General features: G+C 43.7%; 1 protein-coding gene across 3 annotated transcripts in view; it reads right to left on the reverse strand.

The window, feature by feature from the left end:
- Positions 1-4,120: 4,120 nt before the first annotated feature.
- Positions 4,121-26,053, reverse strand: part of KCNH3 (potassium voltage-gated channel subfamily H member 3) — a 112,836-nt gene continuing 90,903 nt past the window's right edge. Inside the window, exons 10-16 of one of the 3 annotated variants that reach the window (XM_068267662.1) lie at positions 23,006-23,205; positions 18,850-19,099; positions 16,810-17,027; positions 13,261-13,511; positions 12,097-12,182; positions 6,789-6,829; positions 4,121-4,928 (exon numbers count right to left, since the gene is read on the reverse strand). In XM_068267662.1, coding sequence (XP_068123763.1) covers positions 4,452-4,928; positions 6,789-6,829; positions 12,097-12,182; positions 13,261-13,511; positions 16,810-17,027; positions 18,850-19,099; positions 23,006-23,205 — 1,523 coding nt within the window. In that variant the 3' untranslated portion in view covers positions 4,121-4,451. Of the gene's footprint in view, positions 4,929-6,788; positions 6,851-6,989; positions 7,016-12,096; positions 12,183-13,260; positions 13,512-16,809; positions 17,028-18,849; positions 19,100-23,005; positions 23,206-26,053 lie in introns of those variants that run through there. The other 2 variants (XM_068267661.1, XM_068267663.1) reach the window with 2 other exon arrangements.

The following is a 26,053-nucleotide window of genomic DNA, read 5'->3' on the forward strand; positions in this document are numbered from 1 at the left end:
AATTTGTTTCCAGATTTTGGAGGGCATTCTGTCACCAAATGGGCATGGAACTGTCATTTTCGTCGGGCTACCACCCACAGACCAATGGTCAGACAGAAAGAGTCAACCAATCATTGGAACAGTTTTTGAGGTGTTACGTTGCAGAAGCGCAAAATGATTGGGTCAAGTTTTTGCCCTTCGCAGAATTTGCGCACAATAATTTGAAAAGTTCCTCTTCAGGATTTTGTCCATTCCAGGTAGTGACCGGGAAGTTGCCTAAATTCTCCCCATTGCCAGTTGCCTCCACTCCGTTTCCAGCTCTAGAGGCCTGGCAAAGGTCATTTAAAGATATATGGTGGATTGTGAAAAATAATTTGGAGAAGGCGTTTCAAAGTCAAAAAGGTCAAGCTGACAAGAGACGTTCCTTAGAGTGGAGGTTTTTGCCAGGAGATTTAGTCTGGGTGTCCACACGTCACTTGAAACAGCCCTCAGCTAAGTTGGGGCCCAGGTATGTGGGTCCATTCCCAGTAACCAGAAAGATCAACGATGTCAATTATGCCATTGACCTCCCTGCCAGTATGCGCGGCGTAAGATCCTTTCACGTATCCCAGCTTAAGCCAGCAGTTCATGTGGGTCCTACTCCTCCTCCTCTTGTGATGATAGATGACCAACCTGAGTACGAAGTAGAGAAGATTTTAGACTCTCGCATAGTTCAGAACTCAGTACAATATCTGGTTCATTGGAAAGGGTATGGTGTTGAGGAGAGATCATGGGTACCTGAATGTCGCATGCATGCTGACAAATGAAGAAGGGAGTTCCACGCGTTGCATCCTGAGAAGCCTGCTAGGGGCTGTCCGGAGTCCACTCCTCGGGGGGGGGGGTACTGTGAGGAAACGCGGAAAAGCCGCCGCAAGGGCTCAGAGTGAGGCGGCTGTTTCCGCGTCTAACATGGCGGCACAACGCGAAGAAACCGTCGCATGGGCAGAGCGGTGGAGTCCGCGTTGGATGAGGCGGATTGCACGCATGGCAAAGCAGCTGACATTGCGGCTGGACGCGGGGAAACCGCCGCTCGCTTAGAGAGCGGGGCGGCAGTTCCCGCGCCTGAATCAGTGGTCACATTACAAGACATGTCTGGTGTGGCTGGGACTGCTGGTCCACGCAGGTTCAGAAGGGCGTGCGCTGAGAGACAGAGCTTATTATATGACGGCAAGAAAAGGGTCAGCTGACCAGGCGGGTCAGCTGACATTTTCACCACCTGCCATTGGTCCAGCACTTAGGGGAGGCGCTGGAGAGCGCTTTGATATATATACTGGGTGCTGGTCATTCTCTGGTTGTCTGCCGTTGCGATCACTACGTGGTAGCACTCAGACCTTGTCTGTATCTGTGTTCTAGCATAGTTTCCAAAGGTGTTGACGATCAAGGAACTCACACCTTAGCATTAGGAATATTGAACTGTATTATTTGTTATGACCTTCTGCCTGTCTGACCATCCCTCTGAACTATGATTCTGTACCTTGCTATTTCTGTTACCCTGTTGCCAATCTCTGCTCGTTCCTGGACTCTGTATTTGCCTCCTGATTCTGTACTATGCTATTCTGATACTCCGTTGCCAAACCCTGTCTGTTTATTGGATTCCGTATCTGCCTACTGAATCTGTACCTTATCTGTCTGTATGTTAACGACCTGGCTTGCCGACCTCGAGAACTGGCCTTACTGTTAGAGGCAGTTCCCAGACCTGTTAGTGACACCCTCCCTCTCGGGTGTCACTCACGCTCTGTCCTTCCTCCCCTCAGCCTAGCTCCTCCCTCCTGGAGAGTCTAGGCCAGAGGAAGGAACATACTCCTGGAGAAGTACTCAAAGTATACTGTTGCATCTAACACTCACTTGTTCTATCTGGTGTCCAGAGGTTAGTAGATATATCTGATTATCGGTGATACTGCAGATCACCAATAATCGGGTATATTCTGTATTCCTGGTGAGACTGCAGTTCACCGGTAATCAGATCCTCTCTGTGTTACACCGATCGTTACACTACCATTTTGAATTTACTTCTTTTTATGCCCCAAAACACTCTTTCATTCATAACTAATCAGCACATAACACATACAGTAAGGGATGATTCACACTACAAGAGCTTTTTAAGTGCTAGAGATTTTAAAAGCTATTGCTAATGCAATTGTAATGATCTGCTCAGCTGCCCGAGCAGGCAGGCAGCTTTTTGACCATTGTTTAGGTTTGCATGCTGCAGGACTCTGGAAAGGAGAGCTTCTGTCAGTTTTGCAGCTTGTGCTTGCTGAGGAATTTGCATGCGTTGTCATGCAAATTGCCTGGCCACATTCATTGGAGGCGTGTACTATAAGTACTATGTGTTTCCCACAATGCTTGGCTGGTCATAAGGATCCCTTCCTGTGAAACACTCCTGGAGGAGTGTCAACCTTACTCTTTGTTTGAAGATCAGCTTAGAGTAATTCCTGAAACTGCGCTAGGCAGGTTTTCTCTAGTGCAGTTAGGATTGCTTATCTGTTTTGTTTGTTCTGTTGCGATTGTCCTGTCCCAGGGGTGGTCGACAGGAAATCGTTCTGATCTCTGTTCTTGAAGTATAGCTGGTGCAGCGGTTGCTACCAGCTATCTCACTGATCTGTCTCATTTTGATCGCACTAGCATCTTGCGCTAGCGCTGTGGATCCTTCTGTTCTGTCTCCTTGGATGCGCTAGCCACTTTCCGCTAGTGCTGTGGATCCTTCTGTTCTGCCTTCCTGGATCGCACTAGCATCCTGTGCTAGTGCTGTGGATCCTTCTGTTCTGCTACTCTGTCTGCCTGGATCGCACTCGCCTAGCGCTAGTGTTGTGGATCCTTCTGTTCTGCTACTCTGTACCTGGATTGCACTATCATCCTGCGCTAGTACTGTGGATCTTTCTGTTCTGTCTTCCTGGATCGCGCTAGCCACTTTCGCTAGTGCTGTGGATCCTATCTCTCGCTTGTCCCTGTTTTCCTGTGTCTGTCTTGTCTGCTACGAACGCTTGCTGGAGGCTCGGCGAGGTAACCGTTAAGCAAGCGCTCGCGTCTTCTGTTACATGTTTGTCTGTCGATGGTTAGTTAGGCGTGCTTGTCTCTATTGTGCTTATCACGTGGAGACCGCGCATGAACGCGTGCACTGTTGCGAATGAGTGCGGTGTTCGCGTTCAGTTAGCGTTTGTTATTTTTCGTATCTCCTCATTGTATGATTTGCTGTGCCTTTGCTATCCTCGTATTCTGTTCTGATCTGCCTTGTGTCACTTTTGGCAATCGCCTTTCTTGTGGTTGCGTTTCTGTTTCGTATCTGCTGTTGTGTGTGCGCTGTCGCGGGGTGGCGACTAGATTGGCGCACACACATACAACCTGTCCCTTTACTCGTTCTCATTCGCAATCGCTTCCCTTGCGATTGCGTTCTGCTCTTCATACAATACCTGTCTGGCATTTGTGGAGGTACAGAGGATTGGTTCCTCTGCACTCCTCAGCGCCATCTGCCGACAGGAATTTCCCTCTACGGGTGCGTAGCACCTTTTGCTGGGTGCCTGCAATTATACGCTTGTGGAGGATTTCCGCCGTATCAGCGCACGCGTTGTGCGCTGATCACGGAGAAAGTTCCACAATTGTTACAGCAATGCAATCGCTCCAATGTGAACACACACATGGCATAACATTAGCAGGAGCTTTTAAAATCACATGCGCTCAGAAAAGCTCTTTGTAGTGTGAACCAGCCCTTACTTCTAGTTTTTGTTACATCAAATTTGAAATAACCATGTTTTTTCATGACGCATTTCTTGCCTTTAACTTTCACTATGTTGTGTCTGCACTATTTTCAATTGCAAATCTTTTTTATCCGTTTTCAGCTTTAGTTTTCAGAGTATTCCAGCTTTTTCGAGTGTACTTGGCCTCTGTGTTGTATGAAAAAGAACAATTATGTATCACTGCTCGAGTGGGCTAAGAACAACAAAACCGAGTATTCCGAGCACGGTTTAAATACATTCATTACGTTAACAAGAAGCACTTTAGAAACATTTCTAGGACTGAATGTGAAGTCACATAATCCACAAATAAAATTAGCCTGAATTATTGTCAAAAAAATATTTAATTATAATTACCCCCTTAAATATTAAAAACAAAAAGTATGCTAAAAAAAACATTACCGCAGTCAGTATGTTACAAAGATGCCTTTAGCCTAAAAAAATCTTCATAGAAGATTTTCAGACCACATTTTGAAAGTTTTCAAGCAATTAGAAATTGTATGTCACAAATATTGCAGACCTGAACTTTTTGAACAAATACCCACTTTTCACTTTTAGTCATTTTGTAGAGAAACATGAATTCATATCACTAGGAGTTATGTACTGCATGAAGTGTATGTTTTAAGGAGATATGGACATTAGCATTTTAGCAAAATTGATATCTGTCCATCACAATTTGGATTTAATACTTGATCCATTTCATCTTCATACTCCAGTTCCTTCCTCTCTGGAATAGCTTTCACTTTCCATGTTGCCTCCTCTGTTTGGCAGGATAAAATGCATTTCCACAGAGTGTGAGTCTGTTGCATTATGCGGGTCTTCCCCAGTGAGTGGGGAAGGGGCTGGTTGACTGAAGTCTCGCTGCTCAAACCCTGTGTAATGCAGCCATAAAGGTGTAGGAGGTGTCCAAAGCCAAGACAAATGTCCCTCAGAGCAGGCTGTTGAAGCACTGTGTACATAGCAAACCTGAGAAGCCTTCTCCACTCGTGGAGGATGGAAGAGTGATGAACATGTCGTTGCTGCATCTCCAGGAGAGTGCAGGTTTCCCCCATAATGTGTATGGAAGTCTCCTCCATGACAACAAGGTGAGGTATTGCATGGCAATAAAGAAAGCTGAACTGCATGACGAAGAGACTGAAGTCCTTCCCTCAATTCCTGTACTTGGCATGACAGGTCTGATACCTGGATTGGACAGAAGGTGATACAATTCATGAGGACGATACATACTTCTGTAATTATTACACCACCACCAGACGATGAGTTTGTCTGCTTCAATTGTTGGTGCTGTTTAGTTTTGTTTTTTTTTAACATATATACATTATTGACTTTACAGGCTAAAACAGTGACAACGTACTAAGAGAATTATCTCCATCTGCCAACACAGTGCTGTCCACCATACTTTGCACTTGTGTATAATATGATTTCTATACTGTAATATACTAAGATTTCTTAATGCAATTTTCATCATCTCTATCCTATACATGCTATGCTAACAACACATGGCCTTTATTCCATTCCCCTTTTCTCCTAAGTTTTGTCATAGGTGATAATTTTTCATCTTTGCTTTAAGCACTTCACCACTGAGGGGTTTTACCCCCTGAGCACCAGAGCAATTTTCACCTTTCAGCGCTCCTTCCATTCATTCGTCTATAACTTTATCATTACTTATCACAATGAAATGAACTATATCTTGTTTTTTTCCGCCACCAATTAGGCTTTCTTTAGGTGGGACATTATGCAAAGAATTATTTTATTCTAAATGTGTTTTAATGGGAAAATAGGAAAAATGTGGGAAAAAATTTATTATTTTTCAGTTTTTGGCCATTATAGTTTTTAAATAATGCATGCTACTGTAATTAAAACCCATGAAATTTATTTGCCCTTTTGTCCCGGTTATAAAACCGTTTAAATTATGTCCCTATCACAGTGTTTGGCGCCAATATTTTATTTGGAAATAAAGGTGCATTTCTTTCAGTTTTGCGTCCATCCCTAATTACAAGCCCATAGTTTATAAAGTAACAGTGTTGTACCCTCCTGACATAAAGATTTAAAAAGTTCAGTCCCTAAGGTGACTATTTATGTATTTTTTTTTAACTGTAAATTTTTTAATTTTTTTTTAATTACAAAAAAAAAAATGGGGAGTGTGGGAGGTAATGAGTTAATTTTTTGTGTATAAGTAATTCATTTGTATGTGAAAAATGGTTAGGGTGTAGTTTTACTATTTGGCCACAAGATGGCAACAGTGACTTTTTGTTTAATGCGACAAGGAGGTTGGGTAAGCGGAAGTACTAGGAGGCTGGGTAAGTTTTTTTTTTTTCACAATGATCGCGCTGCTTAGCGGAAAAGCAGCGGATCATTGCGGGGCTTAGATTAACAAACGGGAATGGATTTTCCCGTTCATTGATCTCTGGGCGAGCGGCGGGTGGCATGTTTACCTGCGGGAATGCGCACTAGAGCGAGCGGGAGCGCGGGCAGCGGCGGGAGCGTGGAAAGTACGGATTTCTCCGTCCCTGGGGGTTAAAGGATGGAAAAAGGGACGGAGAAATTCGTACGGGCGGGGGTAAAGTGGTTAAAATAACTTTTCAGCACTCTGCAGTTGAAAAAGTACTAAAAGGTACTGTCATTCTTGCTCGATGGGAGCTTAAAAGGCATTTTACTGATAAGTTGTGAAAATATCACCTAGTAGAAAACGTAGGAATGAAGGGATTGAATATGATCCATGGTATGGTAAATACTTTTAGTGGTATATTTGACAATATTTGCTTTTTGTAATCTTACTTAACATTTCTATGTAACCTGAACACCCGACAGCCCCTCCGGTAGCTGCCTTGTGGAGGAAGTGACCCCTGGCTGGTCACAACACAAATGAGTGTTTAGACATTTAGGCCCATATAAAATTCACTTTTTCACCTTAGTTTTCTCCTTACTCTGCACTCTGCACTGTGATTACACCGTTTAGTTTGGTTTCTACTGTGAGTAAACATTTTTATATTCTTATAATTACATTATTATACAGTACTGAAATCTGAGGGAACTACTCACTGCTTGACTCAGTCGGTCCATACTTTCAGTAGCTCGTGGTTCTGATGTCAGAAACAAATGATTTGAAGGAAAAAAAATTCAGTTTACACCAGTATACAGTCTACTCAACAATTTAAATTACACATTTTTTACAGCACTCAATTCAATGGCTTGCAATGATGAGGTGCTTGCTGTGATTAATATGTAGACAAACTGACAGGTTTCCTCTTCTTCATCTCAAAGACTCACTGCACAATAAAACACATGTAAAATATTTTTTTAATCAAATGTATTCATTTTAATAAAAGGTGGATTTGGAAAACTGTAAAAGCAACAAATGAAATATATCTTTTTTTTTTCTTTAGAATATTTTGCAACTGTTTTAACAAGATTGCATAAAAATTTAGACGCATCTGATTAACATGAAAGTGGTAGCAAGAAAAATAAAATAAACCATTCCAACGCATCCAGACTTTTATTCTTAAATGCTGTGGATTGCAATGGTGTGAATCACCAAACTCTGAGGCTGACAAAATCCCCCCCAAGAATCAGAACTTCCCAGATTCTGCGTTTGCATTGTGAAATTGCAAAAATAACTGTAATTTACTGCAAATATATTTTGGCACTAATTAAGCACTTCCTGCAAAAAGGGCATTTTAAAACATCCTGTTTTTTGCACTTTTCAGTGCAAAATGGACATTTTTAAATGACCTGTTTGGCAGGGCAGACATTTAAGATACACTCACTGGTGCTGTGGGAGGGGGGGGGGGGGAGGGGAACAGCGCATGTGTACGTGCGCATCCGTGTTGCAACTTTCCGACGCCTATGGGCGGTCGGTAAGTTATTAAAATGCATTATGACTGATGCAAAAACATGCTCACAATGGGTTACTATTTTATTTACGACTTCATTGAAAAAGCTTTAAATATGTACCAAGTTTTGCATTGAATTCATTTTTCTTTTCCCATTTTTTTGCTGTTTACGTGAAAAATAGGGGGATAAAAGTTGTTTTCTGAGTTTGCATTAAACTCGTAAAGTGAAATTGTAACCTACTGTGAACATGTTTTTACAGTAACCATAAGTAAAATGGATACTTACTGTATCCATGCTGCCCGGAGATACATACAGGGTGCATGTCTATAGGTTTCCTTCTCTCCTGTGCAAGAGTTCAGGTCCAGTTTAAAGAAAAATAAGAGGATAAATATGGCCAGCTCCACCCTTCTTCTCTTAAGTTTCACAAGGAAGCAAGCTGTACTGTATGCAGCTCCTTGTTTCCTTACCTGCATCCTACCTAATAAAACAGGTCCCATGTCCCTGTGTGTGTCTTTTTTGTTGTGCGCATGTGCAGAGAGGTACACAGAGACACTGAGGAGAGCTGGGGAATGACGCGGCGGGGGGCCAGGAGGGGCGGGCGTGTGTACGTGAGTGCGCATGCACGCGCGGAAGATGAGCAATGACAGACCTAGCCCGTATTCAAACGGGCTAAGGTCACTACTACATAATATAAGGCATATGTAAAGGCTTTTGTATGGAATAATCCACTCATGCATGAGCAGCTCTGTCTGTGCTACTGCACAGGTGCAGCTGTGCCCTTGCATGGAGAGGCGCACGGACCAGATCTACCAGAGGATCCCAGCAAGTGGTAGTAGGAGCAAGGAGGACATGGGAACCTCTGGAGGATCCAGAATCTTCCCTCGAGCTAGGCAAGTATCTTGTTTTTTTAGGAGATTCCAACTCAGGTTTAAAGCAAACTTCTGCAATTCGAATATCGAGCGATCGCGTTACAGTGCTTAAACAAGCACTGATGGTCGAGAATCGAGGTAGTGTACAATGATTTTACTGTGCTAAATGTGGTAAAATCACCTGCACAAAATGTCAGCGCTAAGCGCTACTATTTTGCACTTTTAAGTGTGAATGGGTCCTTGAACAAGGACATTTGAACTGGCATAAACAAGTTCCTGAACTGTGCATGCCCTTTGAAAGGAAGCGCTCACACATCTTTCCTTTGTGCACTTCCTATTGTAAGGCATGCATGCATGGTTCATAACCCACGCATACCTACTTTCTTGTCCATGGCACTTTTTGTCCATGCTCCATGGTACTTTTGACTGAGGATTCAGCTGCCATTGTAGAATATTAAAAATGGACAGGTCAGGGAATAAAAGGGACCCTGCAGGAAATGAAAAGTAGCATGTGCCTTTAAAGAGAACCCCAGGTGGGGTTCTAAGAATTATATCTGCACACAGAGGCTGGGTCTGCCTATACTGCCCAGCCTCTGTTGCTATCTCAATCCCCCCTAAGTTCCCCCTGCGCTCTGCTATGCCCTCACAAATCACAGCTGCGCTGTCGACACGCAGCGGGATGTGTTTACCTCTGTACTGTCACTCTCGGCGCTCCCCCCACCCCCCTCCTCCTCCCTCCCGATCTCCCCCCCACCTCCCTGTCTCAGTCTGTTGAGTAAATAGATCTACTCACCCGAGGGCTTTCTCCAGCGTTGGCTGCGGCGCACACCCTCCTCCATCTCTGAAGTCTCTGTTCTCTGTACAGTTACATTACGAGACTTGATGAAATCACCAAGTCTCGTAATGTAACTGTACAGAGAACAAGACTTTGGAGATGGAGGAGGGTGTGCGAAGCAGCCGTCGCTGGAGAAAGCCCTCGGGTGAGTAGATCTATTTACTCAATGGACTGAGACGGGGGAGGGGGGGAAATCGAGAGGGAGGGGGAAGGAGGGGGATAGGCCACCCACACAGCCGCCATAGAAGGGGGATCCCCCGCCCGCACAGAGGGGGATCCCCTGCCCACACAGCCACCACAGAAGGGGGTTCCCCCCGCCTGCAAGGAGGGGGATCCCCTGCCCGTACAGCCTCCGCATACAAGGGGGAACCCCCGCACATTCTCTGCCCCGCTGGCTGCCCATGGATTCCCTAGGGTGGCTGGATGCTTGTTCTGCATGCTGGGGTAGCACAGATCGCTACCCACAGCGTGCTAGGAGGGGGGGAGAGGATCGGGAGGGGAGGCATCTGGCTACCTATACCTGGCTGCGCATCTGGCTAACTATACCTGGCTGCACATCTGGCTAGCTATACCTGGTTGCACATCTGGCTAACTATACATCTGGCTAACTATACCTGGCTGCACATCTGGCTACCTATACATCTGGCTAACTATACCTGGCTGCACATCTGGCTACCTATACATCTGGCTAACTATACCTGGCTGCACATCTGGCTACCTATTGTGAGAAAACGCGGAAAAGCCGCTCAGAGCAAGGCGGCTGATTCCGCGTCTAACGCGGCGGTTTGCACGCATAAGCCTACATCTGTCAGTATGGCTAAACGCGGAGAAACCGCCGCATGCTCTGATATCGGTGCGGCTGGTTCCGCGTCCAGCACAGCGGATGCATTACAACACATGTCTGGTGTGGCTGGGACTGATAGTCCACACGGGTTCAGAAGGACGCGCGCGCGCGCTGAGAGGCAGGGCTTTTATGACAGCCAGAAGGGTGTCAGCTGACCAAGACGGTCAGCTGACAATTCTATCAGTTCCCATTGGTCCAGCACTTAGGGGAGGCGCTGGAGAGCGCTTTGGTATATATACTGGGTGCTGGTCATTTCTCTGGTGTCTGCCGTTGCGATCACTACGTGGTAGCTCTCAGACCTTTTTGTCAGAATCTGTGTTATTCTCTAGACCAGTTCCAGGCTGTTGATGACCAAGGAGCTCACACCCAAGACTAGGAATACTGTGTATCATCTGTGTTATTCTCTAGACCAGTTCCAGGGTGTTGATGACCAAGGAACTCACACCCAAGACTAGGAATACTGTGTATCATCTGTGTTATTCTCCAGACTAGTTCCAGGGTGTTGATGACTACGGAGCTCACACCCAAGACTAGGAATACTGTGTATTATCTGTGTTATTATTCAGACTAGTTCCAGGGTGTTGATGACTACGGAGCTCACACCCAAGACTAGGAAATAGCTTTACCATCTTGTTATATTCAGACTAGTTCCAGTGTGTGGATGTACGGAGCTCACACCTAAGACTAGGCATTGTTGATTATTTGTTATGACCTTCTGCTTTCCTGACCACTCTCCTGATCTCTTATTTGGTACTTCGCTATATCTGATACTCTGTTGCCAAACCCTGCTTGCCTTAGGATTCCGTGTCTGTCTCCTGTCTCTATATCTGATCTGTCCGTGTGTTGCCGACCTGGCCTGTCCGACCTCGAGAGCTATCTCTCTCGTTAAGAGATAGTTCACAGTCTGTTAGTGACATCCTTCTATTGGTGTCACTCACACTCTAGTCCTTCCCTCTCTCAGCCTGACTCCTCCCCTTGGGGAGCCTCAGGCCAGTGGAAGGAACCTGTTCTTTGGGCAGTACCCTTTACTGCCTTGCACCCTCTATACGGGTGCTCTCCTCAAAGTATTACTGTTGCACCAAACACTCTTATTACTCAGGTGTCCAGAGGTTAGAGATATATCTGATTATCGGTGATACTGCAGATTATCAATAATCAGGTATATATCTGTATTCTCGGTGATACTGCAGATCACTGATAATCAGATCCTCTCTGAGTTACACCGATCGTTACACCTATACATCTGGCTATACATCTGGGTCTTATACTCACCATTGGCATGCTGATCCCTCGTCGCGTACCTCCGATAGCTTCCCCAGTGTCTTCTTCCATGTCCCTTGGCGGATTTTGCTTCTCCCTCGGCAATCACATGTCCCCCGTTGATCGGCGTTGATGACACCAGGGTCACACAGCGTCATCAACATCTTGCAGAAAACACTTTTTTTTTTGTTTAAATTGAATTCAATACAATAACCTGTATTGAATTCAATATAAAAAAAAATTGATTGCAAAAAAAAAAAAAAAGGTTGAAAATTATTGGAAATTAATTGAAACACTTTTTGCACAGAAATCCTTGGGGAATTGAACACCAGGGTAGTTAAGAGTCCTTTTACATTATATACTTTGTGTTGCACTAGGATTGCAATGGTACGGTGCTTAAAATTCACACTGTGCATTAGGTGTGCGATGTGGCCATACAGAGAAGCATACAGTGCAATTAAAGTATGCTTTACTGCCATTGTAAACATGCACATTGTCGGGTAAACTCACAGCATGCTGTGTGTTACTCCAATGGGACCCACTGCATTGCATCACATTGCCAAGAAGGGACCTATACACACAAAGGCAGGGCAGCTGCTGTACATGGAAAGGAAGGCCCAACAAAGTTAGCCTAGTGGTGAAAGAAGTATATGTGACTACTTCATCTGTGACAAATAAAAGCTCAAAATCACACTATACTGATCTCACCTGAAGCATTTGGAATAGAATTGCAGTTGGAGAATGTGAACTTCTGCTGGTTTAGACCAGTTGTTTCTTCAGTTCCATCAACAACTCTGGAGAAATAAATGGAATTATGTTAATAAAGTTTGTTATAACTATTTATAAATGCCATACTGTAATTTAAAGAAAATAGCCATATAATGAACCAATTGTGAATCAAATCGGTTCATTACATGGCTATGAACCAGTTGTGAATCAATTGAATACTAAGACATATTTTTAAAACGTTATCAAAATGTATGAGATGGTGTTACGTGATATGTCTTGTGTGCCTATTTCTGGCTCCTACTAGGAAATTCAGCAGTGTATTTTTACATTTTTATTTATTTATTTTTTGTGGAGGAAATCTATAAATGTATGTCTGCACCATGAGGCTTTTATATTACTTTCTCTGATACCTACATGGATATGTTCACAGTAGATTATAATGCAGTAGTGCTGCGTTATAAAGTCTTATAACGCACCTTACCGTAATGCAATTAAAACTATGAACATTCACAGTGTGATGTTAGCACTGCATTGTAATGTGTAGCATTATGGTAACGCACTGCTGCAGTGCGTTACCTCTAAATCAGGGGTAGGGAACCTTGGCTCTCCAGCTGTTAAGGAACTACAAATCCTACAATGCATTGCAGGAGTCTGAAAGCCACAGTCACAATTTAATAAAGGCAAATGCATTGTGGGATTTGTAGTTGTATCACAGCTGGAGAGCCAAGGTTCCCTACCACTGCTCTAAATGCACACGTTACCAGGTACAGGAAAACATAATTTTCATTGACTGTATGTAAGAGCATTACATTAACAGTGTAAAAATGGCAGGAATTTAAATATTCCCCTTGAAAATCAATAGGTTGGCTGTTGTAGGCTCCCCCCACTTTCCTGAATATTAATCCCAGTCACCCAGTGACCAACTGTGCCAAGTTTGAGAACCTTGCCATTAACAGTGTAAAGATGGCTGACATCACCTAAACAAATCTGATTGGCTGTTTGTGACTCCGTTACTCCATCTCCTTTTTTGAATTTGAACCCCAGTCACACACTGACCGACTGTACCAGAATTGAGGACTGTACTGAAGAAGCTTGAGGAGTCACTATTGCAAAAACATTATTTGCGAGTACGATAAACAATACCTTGGACTCAGATCTGGTGACCTTGAGCGGGACATCAGTGGTATCTGTAGTTCCGAAGTGCTCAGTCTATGAGGAGAATGCTTTGGTGTCACTTCATAAGACCTGCGTTGTGGACTATAGTTAGAATATCGGGATGGAGACAGGCGGAGACGAGGAGAACTCTTTGGGGTGAGTGCTGAAGCACTTAAATTTGGGGAACCTTGCTCTAAGAGATCTTCTGTTTTGGAAGAGTGTTGAGTGTGGATCTGAGTCTAAAACAGCAGAGAATGACATGATGTTAGTATCAGGAACATATCTAAAGTAACGTATATTGCAAAAGGCTTCAGAGCAAATAGGTCTCCCTTTGTACATGGGCCTACTGTATATAGAGAGATTATGAAAACTGTCATTGCTTAATTTATGATCAAATTTTAATTGCTCGGTTTTGGTGATTTCTGAGAACAACACCGCTAAGGATAGGGAGCTCAGACCTGAACAACTCAGACTGTGTGCGCAGCCTGGGAGTACTGATTGATGGCAAATTAAGCTTCAGGAATCAAATCTCAGCTGTTGTGAAACATTCCTTCTTTCATCTAAGGAATATTGCAAGGATTAAACACCTAATTCCTTCAGAGGATCTTCCAACCCTAGTTCATGCCTTCGTCACATCAGGGTTAGACTACTGCAACGTCCTCTACACAGGCCTGCATAAAAAAGACTTACGCCGCCTGCAATTAGTACAGAATGCCGCCGCAAGGCTGTTAACGAGCCAACCGCGCCATTGCCACATAACACCAACCCTGTGCTCACTCCACTGACTACCGATAAAATGGAGAATTCTGTTTAAGATTGGCTTACTGACATTCAAATCCTTGCACAATCTGGGCCCTGGATACCTGAAGGACTTGTTGCAACTGCATCACTCCCCCCACAATCTTCGATCAAAAAGATGTAACACCTTGGTCACCCCCAGAGTCCACCTCAAAACCTTTGGAGACAGAGCCTTTTGTCATGCTGCCCCTACACTTTGGAACTCCCTGCCACACCCAATCAGGACATCTCCATCCCTGGAAGCATTTAAGTCTAAACTGAAAACCTACCTCTTCAGTCTGGCATTCATGAACATCTGATCTCCTCTGTAACACAACCCAGCCTGCAACCCTGTTTTAATCTGAGACACAACTATGCGCTTTAAGTCCTATGGGAGAAAAGAGCTTTACAAATGTTATTGTATTGTATTGTATTGTATTGAGAAAGACAACAGCAGCAAACATTAAGGTAGCTGAGGCAAAGTAGAGTTACAACTGATCTGCAAATCTGTTTTGGGTTGGTTACTGGCTGTTTTCATAGTTTCTCACAATAGATCCTGCTTTAAAGTCCTAGTTCAGCCCCATTTTTATTACTGAATTTTGAAGAAATGCAACTGATAAAATATATTCAATAAAAACTATTATTTCATTTTTGAATACAAAAAAAAATCAGGCACCACAAGCAGCCTGCAGCTCCCTTGCACCACAGACATTAGGTCTTCTGGTCCCTCCAGAATGCTAGCCAAGCCATGGGGGGGGGGGGGGGGGGGTGAAGAAGCCTGTTTTTTTTCTTTCTGAGGTGAATTGAGGTGAAAGACTGTATACTATATACTACCGTATTTATACAGTGGACCTTGATGCCACTGACAGCTTGCATTCTGAACGTTGGATTCACATATGGCAAAACCAAAATATTTTTGAAATACAATTATTAATGCACCTTTTTCAATACAATTATATTAAAGAGAACCCGAGGTGGGTTTGAAGAATGTTATCTGCATACAGAGGCTGGATCTGCCTATACAGCCCAGCCTCTGTTGCTATCCCAAACCCCCTTAAGGTCCCCCTGCACTCTGAAATCCCTCATAAATCACAGCCATGCTGCTGACAAACAGCTTGTCAGAGCTGGCTGTGCTTATCTCTATAATGTCAGTCTGCTGCTCTCCCCGCCTCCTGCAGAACTCCGGTCCCCGCCTGCATCCCTTCCCTCCCTGCTGATTGGAGGGAAGGGATGGGGGCAGGGACCGGAGCTATGCAGGAGGCGGGGGAGCAGCCGAGACTGACACTACAGATGTAAACACAGCCTCACAGCACGGCTGTGATTTATAGGGGATTGCAGAGTGCAGGGGGACCTTAGGGAGGTTTGGGATAGCAACAGAGGCTGGGCTGTATAGGCAGATCCAGCCTTTGTATGCAGATAACATTCTTTAAACACACCTCGGATTCTCTTTAAGTGTAATTATAAAAATGGAATCTACATTATGAATTGAAAGGCACTCCTGTCACATTTTCATTCTAGATCCCTAGAAAACAGCGGTAACAGCTCTATGCAAATGATTTTCATTTTAAATTGTTTGAGGAAGAATGTTATTTCTCAGAAGATTAAATTATGTAGTTGCTTAACACTGAGGCCACCTATACTCCAGAACAGTTGAAGTAGGTTCGAGACGCATTCTGTTCAAAAGGGCTCCTGCTAAGCGAACTGCAGGCTGGCAGGCCCAGCACCTAATATCATAGCAGGCATCCTTTTAAATAGGATGCGTCCCGGCATTGAGGTTGGGTGACCATGGACTGGGAAGGGGGGGGGGGGGGAGGGTTCAGGTTAGTTGGAGGGTTTCAGGTTAGTTGTTAGTTGGGGGGGGGGCTTAAGTTAGGCACCCACCAGGAGGAGTTAAATGTTAGGCACCACTTCTGTGTGAGTAGGTTGAGGTAAGTTCATAATAAAATATCAGTAAATATTACCAATGCAATGTATTACTATATGAATGACGTTGTAGCATATCTGTAAATCTACTGATATTCTACTACTGCTATTCTGCGCAATTTTAAACTACCACTGTTATCAGATGTGCGCCCTATACACCACTGAGCACCATAGCAACCACCTGGTTTGCTATAGTCACACCCTTAACTTTTTGATGTAAAAACAAAACAAAACACTAAAGCCCATGAATATCAAAAGCAGCCTTTCTCCATATCTTTATGCTGAATGAAATAATGTCTTCTAAGCATATTTACCAGAGAGGTGGATAACTATGTGCCTGTAGGGAGAGTATAGTGGCTGGAGAGTATAGTAGCAGTGGTTGGATGGTGTAATGGTTAAGGGCTCTGCCTCTCATACAGGAGACCAGGGTTTGAATCTTGGCTCTGCCTGTTCAGTAAGCCAGCACCTATTCAGTAGGAGACCTTAGGCAAGTCTCCCTAACACTGCTACTGCCTATAGAGCGCGTCCTAGTGGCTGCAGCTCTGGTGCTTTGAGTCCGCCAGGACTGTTATTTGTCTTTGTCTATAGCACCTAATTATCCAGATACCGTAATTTGGTCTTTCTTGGCTTGACTGAAGTGACTCAGCAGATGACTCATTTCTCACGGGCAAACTAAGACGTTTGACCTTTATTTAATTACTAGAGGTAAAAAGCAACAATATGCATTAACCCATAACACAGAAATATAATTCAGCTGTCAGATGACAACTAATGATTCTTTGTGTTAATATGATACAGAACCACTGTAAATTTATATGTATGATATTTTTCACTTACCTCAGGCTCACATCTGCTACTGCCCAAGTTGTAACTGAGCTGGTGTATGATCTGACAAGTGAATTTATGTGCGTATTCTGGGTACAGCGACAGAGTGTCACGGAGTCCCTTCAGGCTGATTCCCTGAAGGTCACAATACGTCAATGCTTTAACATCTGCGTTGGCTTTAATGACCGTGTCATCACAAGAAACTTCACAACCAATTAGGTCACCTTTACCTGTAGATATAGATAAACGGAAGTCATTAACTGCATATTGAATAATCTTCTAATAAGTTTGCAATAATGTGTAGGCCAAAAAATATGTTCTTTCTCGTTAGGAAAATAAGCTATTGATGATAGAAATGGTCAGTGAGATGTTAATAATTGTAGCTTGCATGCAAATGTAATGTAGCTTGAAATAAACTAGTCCAAACAGTCAGGGTCTGATTGGTCCAATTCCAAGTTGCATACAACTGCAATAAATTTGCATGCTGGACTCAATTATTAATATCTCATGGACCATCTCTATTATGGGATGTTTAAACAGCAATGTAAAGTTGGATTTATGTCTCTGCAGCCAGCAGTTGGGCAGAAAGCAATGGGCAGCTGTTTGCTGGGTGACTGGGAGCCAGTGGAGATTTAAGAATAAATATATTGTATTTATTCTTTTATGGGTCAAAGAGTTCACTTCCTGATTGATGTCAGGAAGTGAATACATTAATTGCTCAGCAAAAGTGCTTAGAAAAGTGCCTACAAAAGCGCTTTTCTAAGCGCAAAGTGCAGGAAAAAGTGATAGCGCTGGCGATTTATAATGTGAACAAAGCCTAAAAGCGTGTGAAAAAATTGGATCACTTTCAAAAACTAAAATCTGGAAATAATCATACCGCTAGGGAGGGTAAAGGGAACCCTCAAGTGACTTGTGATATGATGAGATAGACATGTGTATGTACAGTGACAAGCAAACAAATAAGTATGCTGTGTTCCATTTCTTCTTTTTCTGCCTGAAAGAGTTAATATTCAGCTATGCAACTAACAGTTTCTCTTCCCTCACTGATAAGAAATTACAGCAATAAAACACTTTCCTGGCAGAGAACTGGGCTTCTTCGAGCAAGGGATAGAGAAAAAGGGTCAATAGTTCATATATTTTAGCTTTCTGAGACAGAGGACTGATTGACATTGAGTTGAGACAAAACAATAAATCTATTTATTTATTTTTACAAAAGAACATAAAACAATGGGATATCTAAACGTCATTTTTAGGAGTAGGAGGATAGATACAATTGTTTATCTCATTAGTTTATTTTCACTTAAGGTTCACTTTAAGGCTGGTTTCACAGTGGGACGTTACAGGCGCACGTTAGAGCAGCCTGTAACGCAGCCCACCGCACAGTAATGAAAAATCAATGGGGCTGTTCACAGTGCGGACGTTGCGTTACATTGTAACGCTGCGTCACAAGGCAACGTACTGCAGCCGCGTTAGACTGCTTGCACATGCTCAGTAATGTTGGGGAGGAGCGGAGAGCGGCCAGGCACATGGCTAATTAATATGCACTGCACGTTATGACGTGCAGTGTTTACTTCCTGGAGCAGCCACTCTGTGCGGCGATTGGCCGGCGGGACCACGTGATGCCGCATGCGCACAAGAGTGCGCATCACGGCATCACTGACGCCAGAGTGAGCTGCACAACGCGGCTCACTCTGACGTCCAGATCCAGCACCACCAGGCGTTGAGTTAGGGGGACGTTATGCGACCTTAACGCCCCCTCTAACGCAACGTCCTGGTGTGAAATTAGCCTAAATATTTTTTTAAATGTCAATTCACACATGCTGTTGACGTATGGGAAAGTAACATTGAGGTAACTTAGACTGTGAGGTAGTTATCATCATGATTGTTCATTCTCATTGCCCATTTCTAAATGTTCATGCAAAATATGTTTTATTAGCATGTATGCAATGTAATACCAGGCAATTTGCTTATTTCTAGAATTATAATTAAAGTAAGCCTGGTTACATTCAGTCTCAGTTATTATGTTATACAACTCGTCCCCTTGATACACACCTAATATTGCCAGTACTACGCCATCATGGAGGACTTCCATGGATCCTGAGCAGACGCAGTATAGAGATTCCAGGGCATCCCCTTGTCGGATGAGGTACTCCCCAGGCGTGCAGAAGGAAGGTTTAATGTTAAGTGACAAGGAACGCAGGCAACCTCGACTTGCAAGTGCAAACAGTGGCATCTGCAGCAGATCCTTGTTGAGGTGCATGGCAATGTCAGCTCGCAGTTCATCTGGAAGACTGTGCAGAAGCTGCAGAGTGCAAAAGAACATGACTGTAAAATAAAATTATGGTTCAAAAGTAAAGAAAAGGTAGCCCATGCCCTCACCGAGACTGAAGAAAACAATACATATATTGAGAGAGAGAGAGAGAGAGAGAGAGAGACTGCAGCCTATCAAGGTTTTTTGTTTTTTTTTCTCTGCAGGAGATCCAGCCCTGCTCAAAAGCTGGCCTGGATCAAGGCAACAGGGATGCAAATGACCTGAACCTGGGTGAGACATAAATCCCGTCCTGGACTGTTCCACCCAAATCCTCCCGATATCTGTCACAGTTAAGTATAGGAAAGTGGAAAATCGCTCTGAAAAGCGCTAGATCAGAGCAATTTTTCAAGTGTTTTTTTTTGTTACAGAGGCTGTTCAGTTACAGCTCTACTGTAACAAGATATAAAAAAACGCTACTCCAAAACACTCCTGAAAATCGCTTGGCATGTTTAGAAAATCACTCTGCACATGCCTAGCCCTAAAATCGCTCTGAAAAATCGCTTCAAAAAGCGCTAAGAGTTTGCGATTATGTTAGCGCATTTTGGTGTGCACTGGGTCTTATTTGCAACATTTGTTTTCCCCAAGATTGCAGCAATTTGAAACACGTGTGTGTGTGTGTTAACCACTGGACGACCGCAGTGTTAACCCCCCCTTCCTAACGACCAGGCTCATTTTTGCAGCACTGGGCTGTGCAGGAGGATGAAAAGCTATGGAGCCCAGCGATCGGACTCACCTCCTTTTTTGTCCCTAAGGGGACATGCGGCCGGAGGGGTCCGATCGCTGCAGCCATATTTGTTTTTTGGTTTTTCTCAGCCTCTATAAGGCTCTACCTTCCTCCCTTCTCCCTCCCCTTCTCTCCTCCGTAATTGTTATGGAACAGGACAGTGAGCCGTCCTGTTCCGCCTCTCATAGGCATCAGCCTATGAGAGGACGGCGATCCCCGGCCAATCAGAGGCCGGGGATCGCCAATCTCGTACAGCGTTGCAGGGGACCGCAGCACTGTACAGTTTTAAACAAAGGGGATTCCTTTCCCCTTTCGTTTACAAACAGCCAGCTAGCTGTGATCGGCGGCTAGCAGGCTAATCACAGAACTCCGTTCCGTGAAGTTGCAGGAAACGATCGCGCATGCGCTCGGCCATTCCCTGGGAAACTGCAGCCCCAGGACTTGACGCCAATTGGTGTTAGGCGGTCCTGGGGCTGCCGCCGCAACCACACCCAGCGGCGTAAGGTGGTACCCAGATGGTTAAATTGAACAATTTCTTCAAAACTTCTGATCAACTAAAATTTGGATTGCATTGGTCGAATCAAATAAAAAATAAAAAAAACAAACGTGTGTGGCTCATATCGTTGACTATCTAAACAATACCTTCTCTTTCTTGTCCTCTTACTTCTTTTGGCTGGGTGCACACATAGCATAACATGAAAGGCTGCGTTTGTCATGTGCATATTTTTTTGTGTGTGTGTGTTCGTTTTTTCTGCGGTTTGCATATACAAAACGCATATGCTTTTGTATGCGTTTTAATATTTTGTTTTATGCAAATCACTAGGAAGACAACAGGAAGCGGAAATACATCACAAAACAATAAATAAAAATGCATATAAAAAGGCATGGAAAACGCATGAAAAACGTTCATTTTGTGCGTTTTTGATGCATTTTTGAATGTTATGCAACAAAACCAGCGTTTTTAAAAACGCAAGCATACTGTACAAAATGCATATGTGTTTTTTTATATGCATTTTTTCATGCGGCCTATAGACTTCCATTAGTGGCGTTTCTGCTTGCGTTTCTGCTAAGTGTGCCCCTAGTGTGCAAACTCAATATGGACAAAACAAAAAACAAATTTTTTTTTTAACCTACAAATTCATCCTACTTGTATGACATTGCAATTAACATTGAGAGCACTATGGATGATCTATTAGATGCAAATATTTCCGAATTCATGCAGATTAACTAATCAATTGAAACCTCGGTGGGATTTAATTGGTCCATTTTCAAGCTGCATACTGTATAGTTCAAAAAAATGTACATAAATCTGCATGAACTTGGAAATATTTGCAAGAGAGCACCCTAATAATTTCAGTTACTCAAGCTCATTGCTTTAGTATTATTTGATGCAGCACTCTCATTTGAATGTCACATTAACTAGTTAATCACATCCTGCGATCTCCAGCAAAATACACCTCATAGATCCATTCCTTCCTGATGCAGAACACGACTAAAAAACACCCTCATCATATCTCAACAAAGCTATTGCAACATCCTCCTCTGTGGTCTACCAACGAATAGGTTACCACCTTTTCAGTCCATCCTGAACTCTGCTACTTAACTCACTCCTCAGATACTGTTCCTCCATGCCAGCCCTTTAACTAGTTGTCAAATAAGGGGTACAGTTTAACCCCTTCCCAACCGCCTAATGATGATAGGCGTCGGGAAGGCCATGGACCACCTAATGCCGAAAGGAGTTTACAGGGGTTTTACAGGGGATCACACGCCGATGCGCGCACATTCGCACTTGAGAGATGGAGCTACGCACCTTCACCAGTCTACCAGCGGCTAGCAGACTGTTAGACAGTGAAACCGCCATCTATTTACATTATACAGCACTGAGATCTACGGCAGCGCTGTACTGGGGACAGCCATGTCACTCGGCTGTCCCCTAAAGAGGCTTTGATTGTGATCCCCTTTCATAGGCTGATGCCTATGAGAGAGGATCGCCCTGATTGGCTGTTGGGGGGAGGGAGGGGAGTAGTAAAAATAAATAAAAATAGACGGGGGGGGGGGGGGGAAATACACTTGCGTGCTAAGTGATATGGCTCTGCAGCAAGCTATTAAAGCTACAGAGCACTAAATTGTAAAAAATAGCCTGGTCACTAAGGGGTGTAAGCCTTTGGTCCTGAACTGGTTAAAGGACAACGGAAGCGAGATATATGGAGGCTGCCATGTTTATTTCCTCTTAAACAATACCAGTTGCCTGGCAGCCCTGCTGATCTATTTGTCTGCGGTAGTGTCTAAATAACACCAGAAACAAGCATGCAGCTAATCCAGACAGATCTGTCACAAACATATGTTCTGCATATGCTTGTTCAGGGTCTATGGCTAAAAGTATTAGAGGCAAAGGATCAGCAGGATAGGGAATATGTATTGCTTATAAGGAAATAAATATGGCAGCCGCCAGAGCTCTCTTGCTTCAGTTGTCCTTAGTATCACTTGCATTACCAGACCAAGATGGCCAACAGCTGATATAGAAAGCAGAAAAATCCACAAGGCAAACAAAGCAAGTGCCTTGGACTTGGTGTGCATCCATGAGCCTCTTTGAGCCCCTACTCTACATCAGTTTACCTAAAATTGCGAGTTGGGGAGCACTTGTAGCCAATACTGCCGCCTTGCATAGGGACCCATTATAGCTTAATCCATCTCTGACTCATATAATAATCAATATTAAAGAGGAAATCCAGCCTAAACAAACATACTGTCATTAAGTTACATTTGTTATGTTAATTAAAATAGATAGGTAATATAATCTCTTACCCACACTGTTTTAAAAGAACAGGCAAATGTTTGCTTTCATGATGGCAGCCATCTTTTTGGTTGAAAGGAGGTGACAGGGAGCATGAGACACAGTTCCAACTGTCCTGTGTCCTGAGTACCTCTCCCAGTTGCTAGGCAACGTGAATATCAACATAGGAAATCCCATCATGCTCTGCACAGCATCAGGGAAAAAAAGCCCGGGCTTTTTTTCTTTGATGGGTGGAGCTTAGTTAAAAATGCAGTTAAAAATGATGCTTTGGTAAGAAAAACAAAGTTCTGATGCTGTGAAACTGTTAAAGAAACACCAAGCCTTTTCAGTTCTGCTGAGTAGATTTTTAGTCCGGAGGTTCACTTTAAGGTTTTCTCACCTCATTAGTGTCAATGCCATTGTTCACTGCCCACGTAGTCTGGACATACTCCAACATACGTTGCTTCAGAGGTTTGGGAATGCCATGAATACGGATATAATCTCGAAGATCCCGAGTTCGGCTGTGGTATAGGAAGCGTCTTGCATACAGGCGCTGGATAATTGCTGTCACATTTCCAAACACCAGAGCATGCATCAAAGCTAAGCCAAAATATAAAAAAAATAATATTTTATTAATGAATAAGTTAAGAAGATGCACAGTAACAGCAAACAAACTGGAATTTGCATTAGTGGATACAGTATTGGACAAGAAATGAAAAATGCCTAAACTGCCATTGGCAACTTTACACCAGTGCTTAAAAAATTATGATTATACTAATATAACCAACTGTGAGCTTAGAAATGAGGAAATCAATCATGAAGGCATGCAAAGCCTTCACAAACAGAGAGCGTTCTGTAGCAAGCCCACATTTAGGGAAAGGCCACAAAGTTCCATGTCTTGGGCAGCTGCTCTGTAGGGGGTGGCTAGACAAAGAAGTGGGGTTGTTCCATATGGAAGAGGAGGCTGCAGATGGAAAAGGGAGGCTGCAAATGGGGAAAAAACACATGACAGAGGTAAACATCTGCAAAAAGGAACAGTACACGAAGAGAGGGGATTGCTGGTTGTAGATTTTAAACATGGAAGAGTGGGTTGAACTTGGAACTGGAGGGCAGATTAAATGTGCCCCCAAGAAAGCTGGCCTAGGGGTGGAAAAGATATAAATATGGTCTTATTATGTGGGGCTTAGCGATTTCAAAAAGTAAACTGGGTGACATCTATCCCAGATCGTGGTGGCCTAGGTGACATCACGTCCTAATAATATTCTTCTTTGGCAGCGACCAAAGCGCACAGAGCATAAAGAAAAGAAATGACTAAGGAATGACTATTGGATGAAAACCCCTATGGTTCCCAAATAAAAACATAGCTTACAAGACTTCTTGCCAGCCTATCTGCATGTCAAGATGCAACAATTACAGTATTACTAAACTGAGGTTAACTGCGATGAGTTGAGCATAATGCATTGCATATAATATATTGCATGCTGCTCTACTCATTGTGCGGTAAGACTTTACGCACTCTTACGCATTCTGATTACCACAGTTTGATGAATATACCCCATTGAAACTACCCAAAGCTGGATATCTACCAAACTTCAGATTCCCATTCCTGATGCCACAGACTAAATGTTTATCAGGCCATGTTGTTAATTCCACTGACATCTGTCACCTAATCCCCTTCAAATCACTGTTACGGTGGCCACACACAATACAGTAAAATGCTTCAATTTTACAGCAATTCGATAAATATAATCGGTTGAACAGAATTCTTTACTTTTTCATTTTTACTTGTTTGAGAAATTTCCCAGCTTTTTTTTTTTTAAAAAAGAAGGCAGAGTGATGTAGGGTAGATCGTCAATTTCTTTAAATTGACACACTCAAGCATTTTTATTCAGCATTGTCAATCATTTTTTTTCAGAGCTGGGGAAACATGTGTGGAATATTGGTCAGATTTTGTTGAATGTTACAATCAATCAGGAAAATTGATTGCAATTCTTGAAAAGAAATAAAAAAAAATGAACATAGTTCGGGGTAAGCCGTGCAGGAGGTTTTCTCAGGCCCTGCTGGGCCGATCTGCGTATTTTTTTTTTTTGCTGAACGCAGCTAGCACTTTGCTAGCTGCGTCAGCATACCGATCGCCGCCGCCCCGCGCCGATTCGCCGCCATCCGCGTCGCCGTACAGCACCGCCCCCTAGACCCCTGCGCTGCCTGACCTAGCAGCGCCGGGCAGCGCTAAGGGGTGGATCGGGTCTCCCTTAGACGTCATGACGTCGGTGACGTCATCCCGCCCCGTCGCCATGGCGACGGGGAAAGCCCTCCAGGAAATCCCGTTCTTTGAACGGGACTTCCTGATCGCCTATCGCCGGAGGTGATCCGCGGGGCTGGGGGGATGCCCTAGGCTCGCTACATGATTTAAAAAATAAAAAATAAAAAAAACGGCTGCGCTGCCCCCTGGCGGTTTTTAATAGACCGCCAGGAGGGTTAACAGCTATTTGACACACATATGACTGAATTTGTAATAATAACATGAGCCCCACCTAAGCTGACCATGTCCAAGTTTTGGTTTCAGTTACTATTTATTAAGGCTCCTTTCACATTAGCATAAAAATGTTTCTGCTTAGCAACGGACCGGATGTGAACTGATCCTATTAAGCAATAGGATCCAGTAACATCAGTCCATTAGTAATGTAGCTATTCATTTGGATTCCACATGATTTTTTCTGATTGATTGGGTGCAACAGTTGGCAGTGGAGGCTGAGTGAATCAATGCTAGCCTGTGAGAACAAACGGTTCTCACAGGCTAGTCATGTGCTTTTTGCAAGATACTCACCAGTCTCTGTCCATTCTGGTCCCTGCATGCTGGAAACACCTCGAGGCCCAGATCGGCATACCGGCATTTCCAGCTTGAAGGGACCCAAATGGGTGGCAGCAGCCATGGCTGAGGATGTGAATGGAAGGCGGCAGCAGTGAACAGGTAGCAAATTGTAACGATCGGTGTAACACAGAGAGGATCTGATTACCGGTGATCTGCAGTATCACTGGCAATACAGATATATACTCGATTATTGATGATCTGCAGTATCACCGATAATCAGATATACAAGCTAACCTCTGGACACCTGAGTAGAGTGTTTGGTGCAAACAGTAATAATGAGAGGACTGAGCCTCAGAGCAGTAAGGAGTACTGCACAAATCCTTCTGGACTCCCCCGGAGGGGGGAGTCAGGCTGAGAGAAGGAACGACAGAACGAGAGTGACACTCAAGAGGAAGTGTCACTATCAGGACTGGGAACCGCCTCTAACAGTAAGGTCGGTTCTCGGTAGTCAGACAGATCAGGTCGAAACCACACGGACAGACAAAGTACAGATTCAGAAGGCAAGGCGGAGTCTAAAGTACAGGCAGGGTTCGGCAACAGGGTATCAGAAATATCGAGGTACAGAATCAGAAGGCA

Source organism: Hyperolius riggenbachi, chromosome 2 (assembly GCF_040937935.1).
Source record: "Hyperolius riggenbachi isolate aHypRig1 chromosome 2, aHypRig1.pri, whole genome shotgun sequence".
Classification (NCBI taxonomy): domain Eukaryota; kingdom Metazoa; phylum Chordata; class Amphibia; order Anura; family Hyperoliidae; genus Hyperolius; species Hyperolius riggenbachi.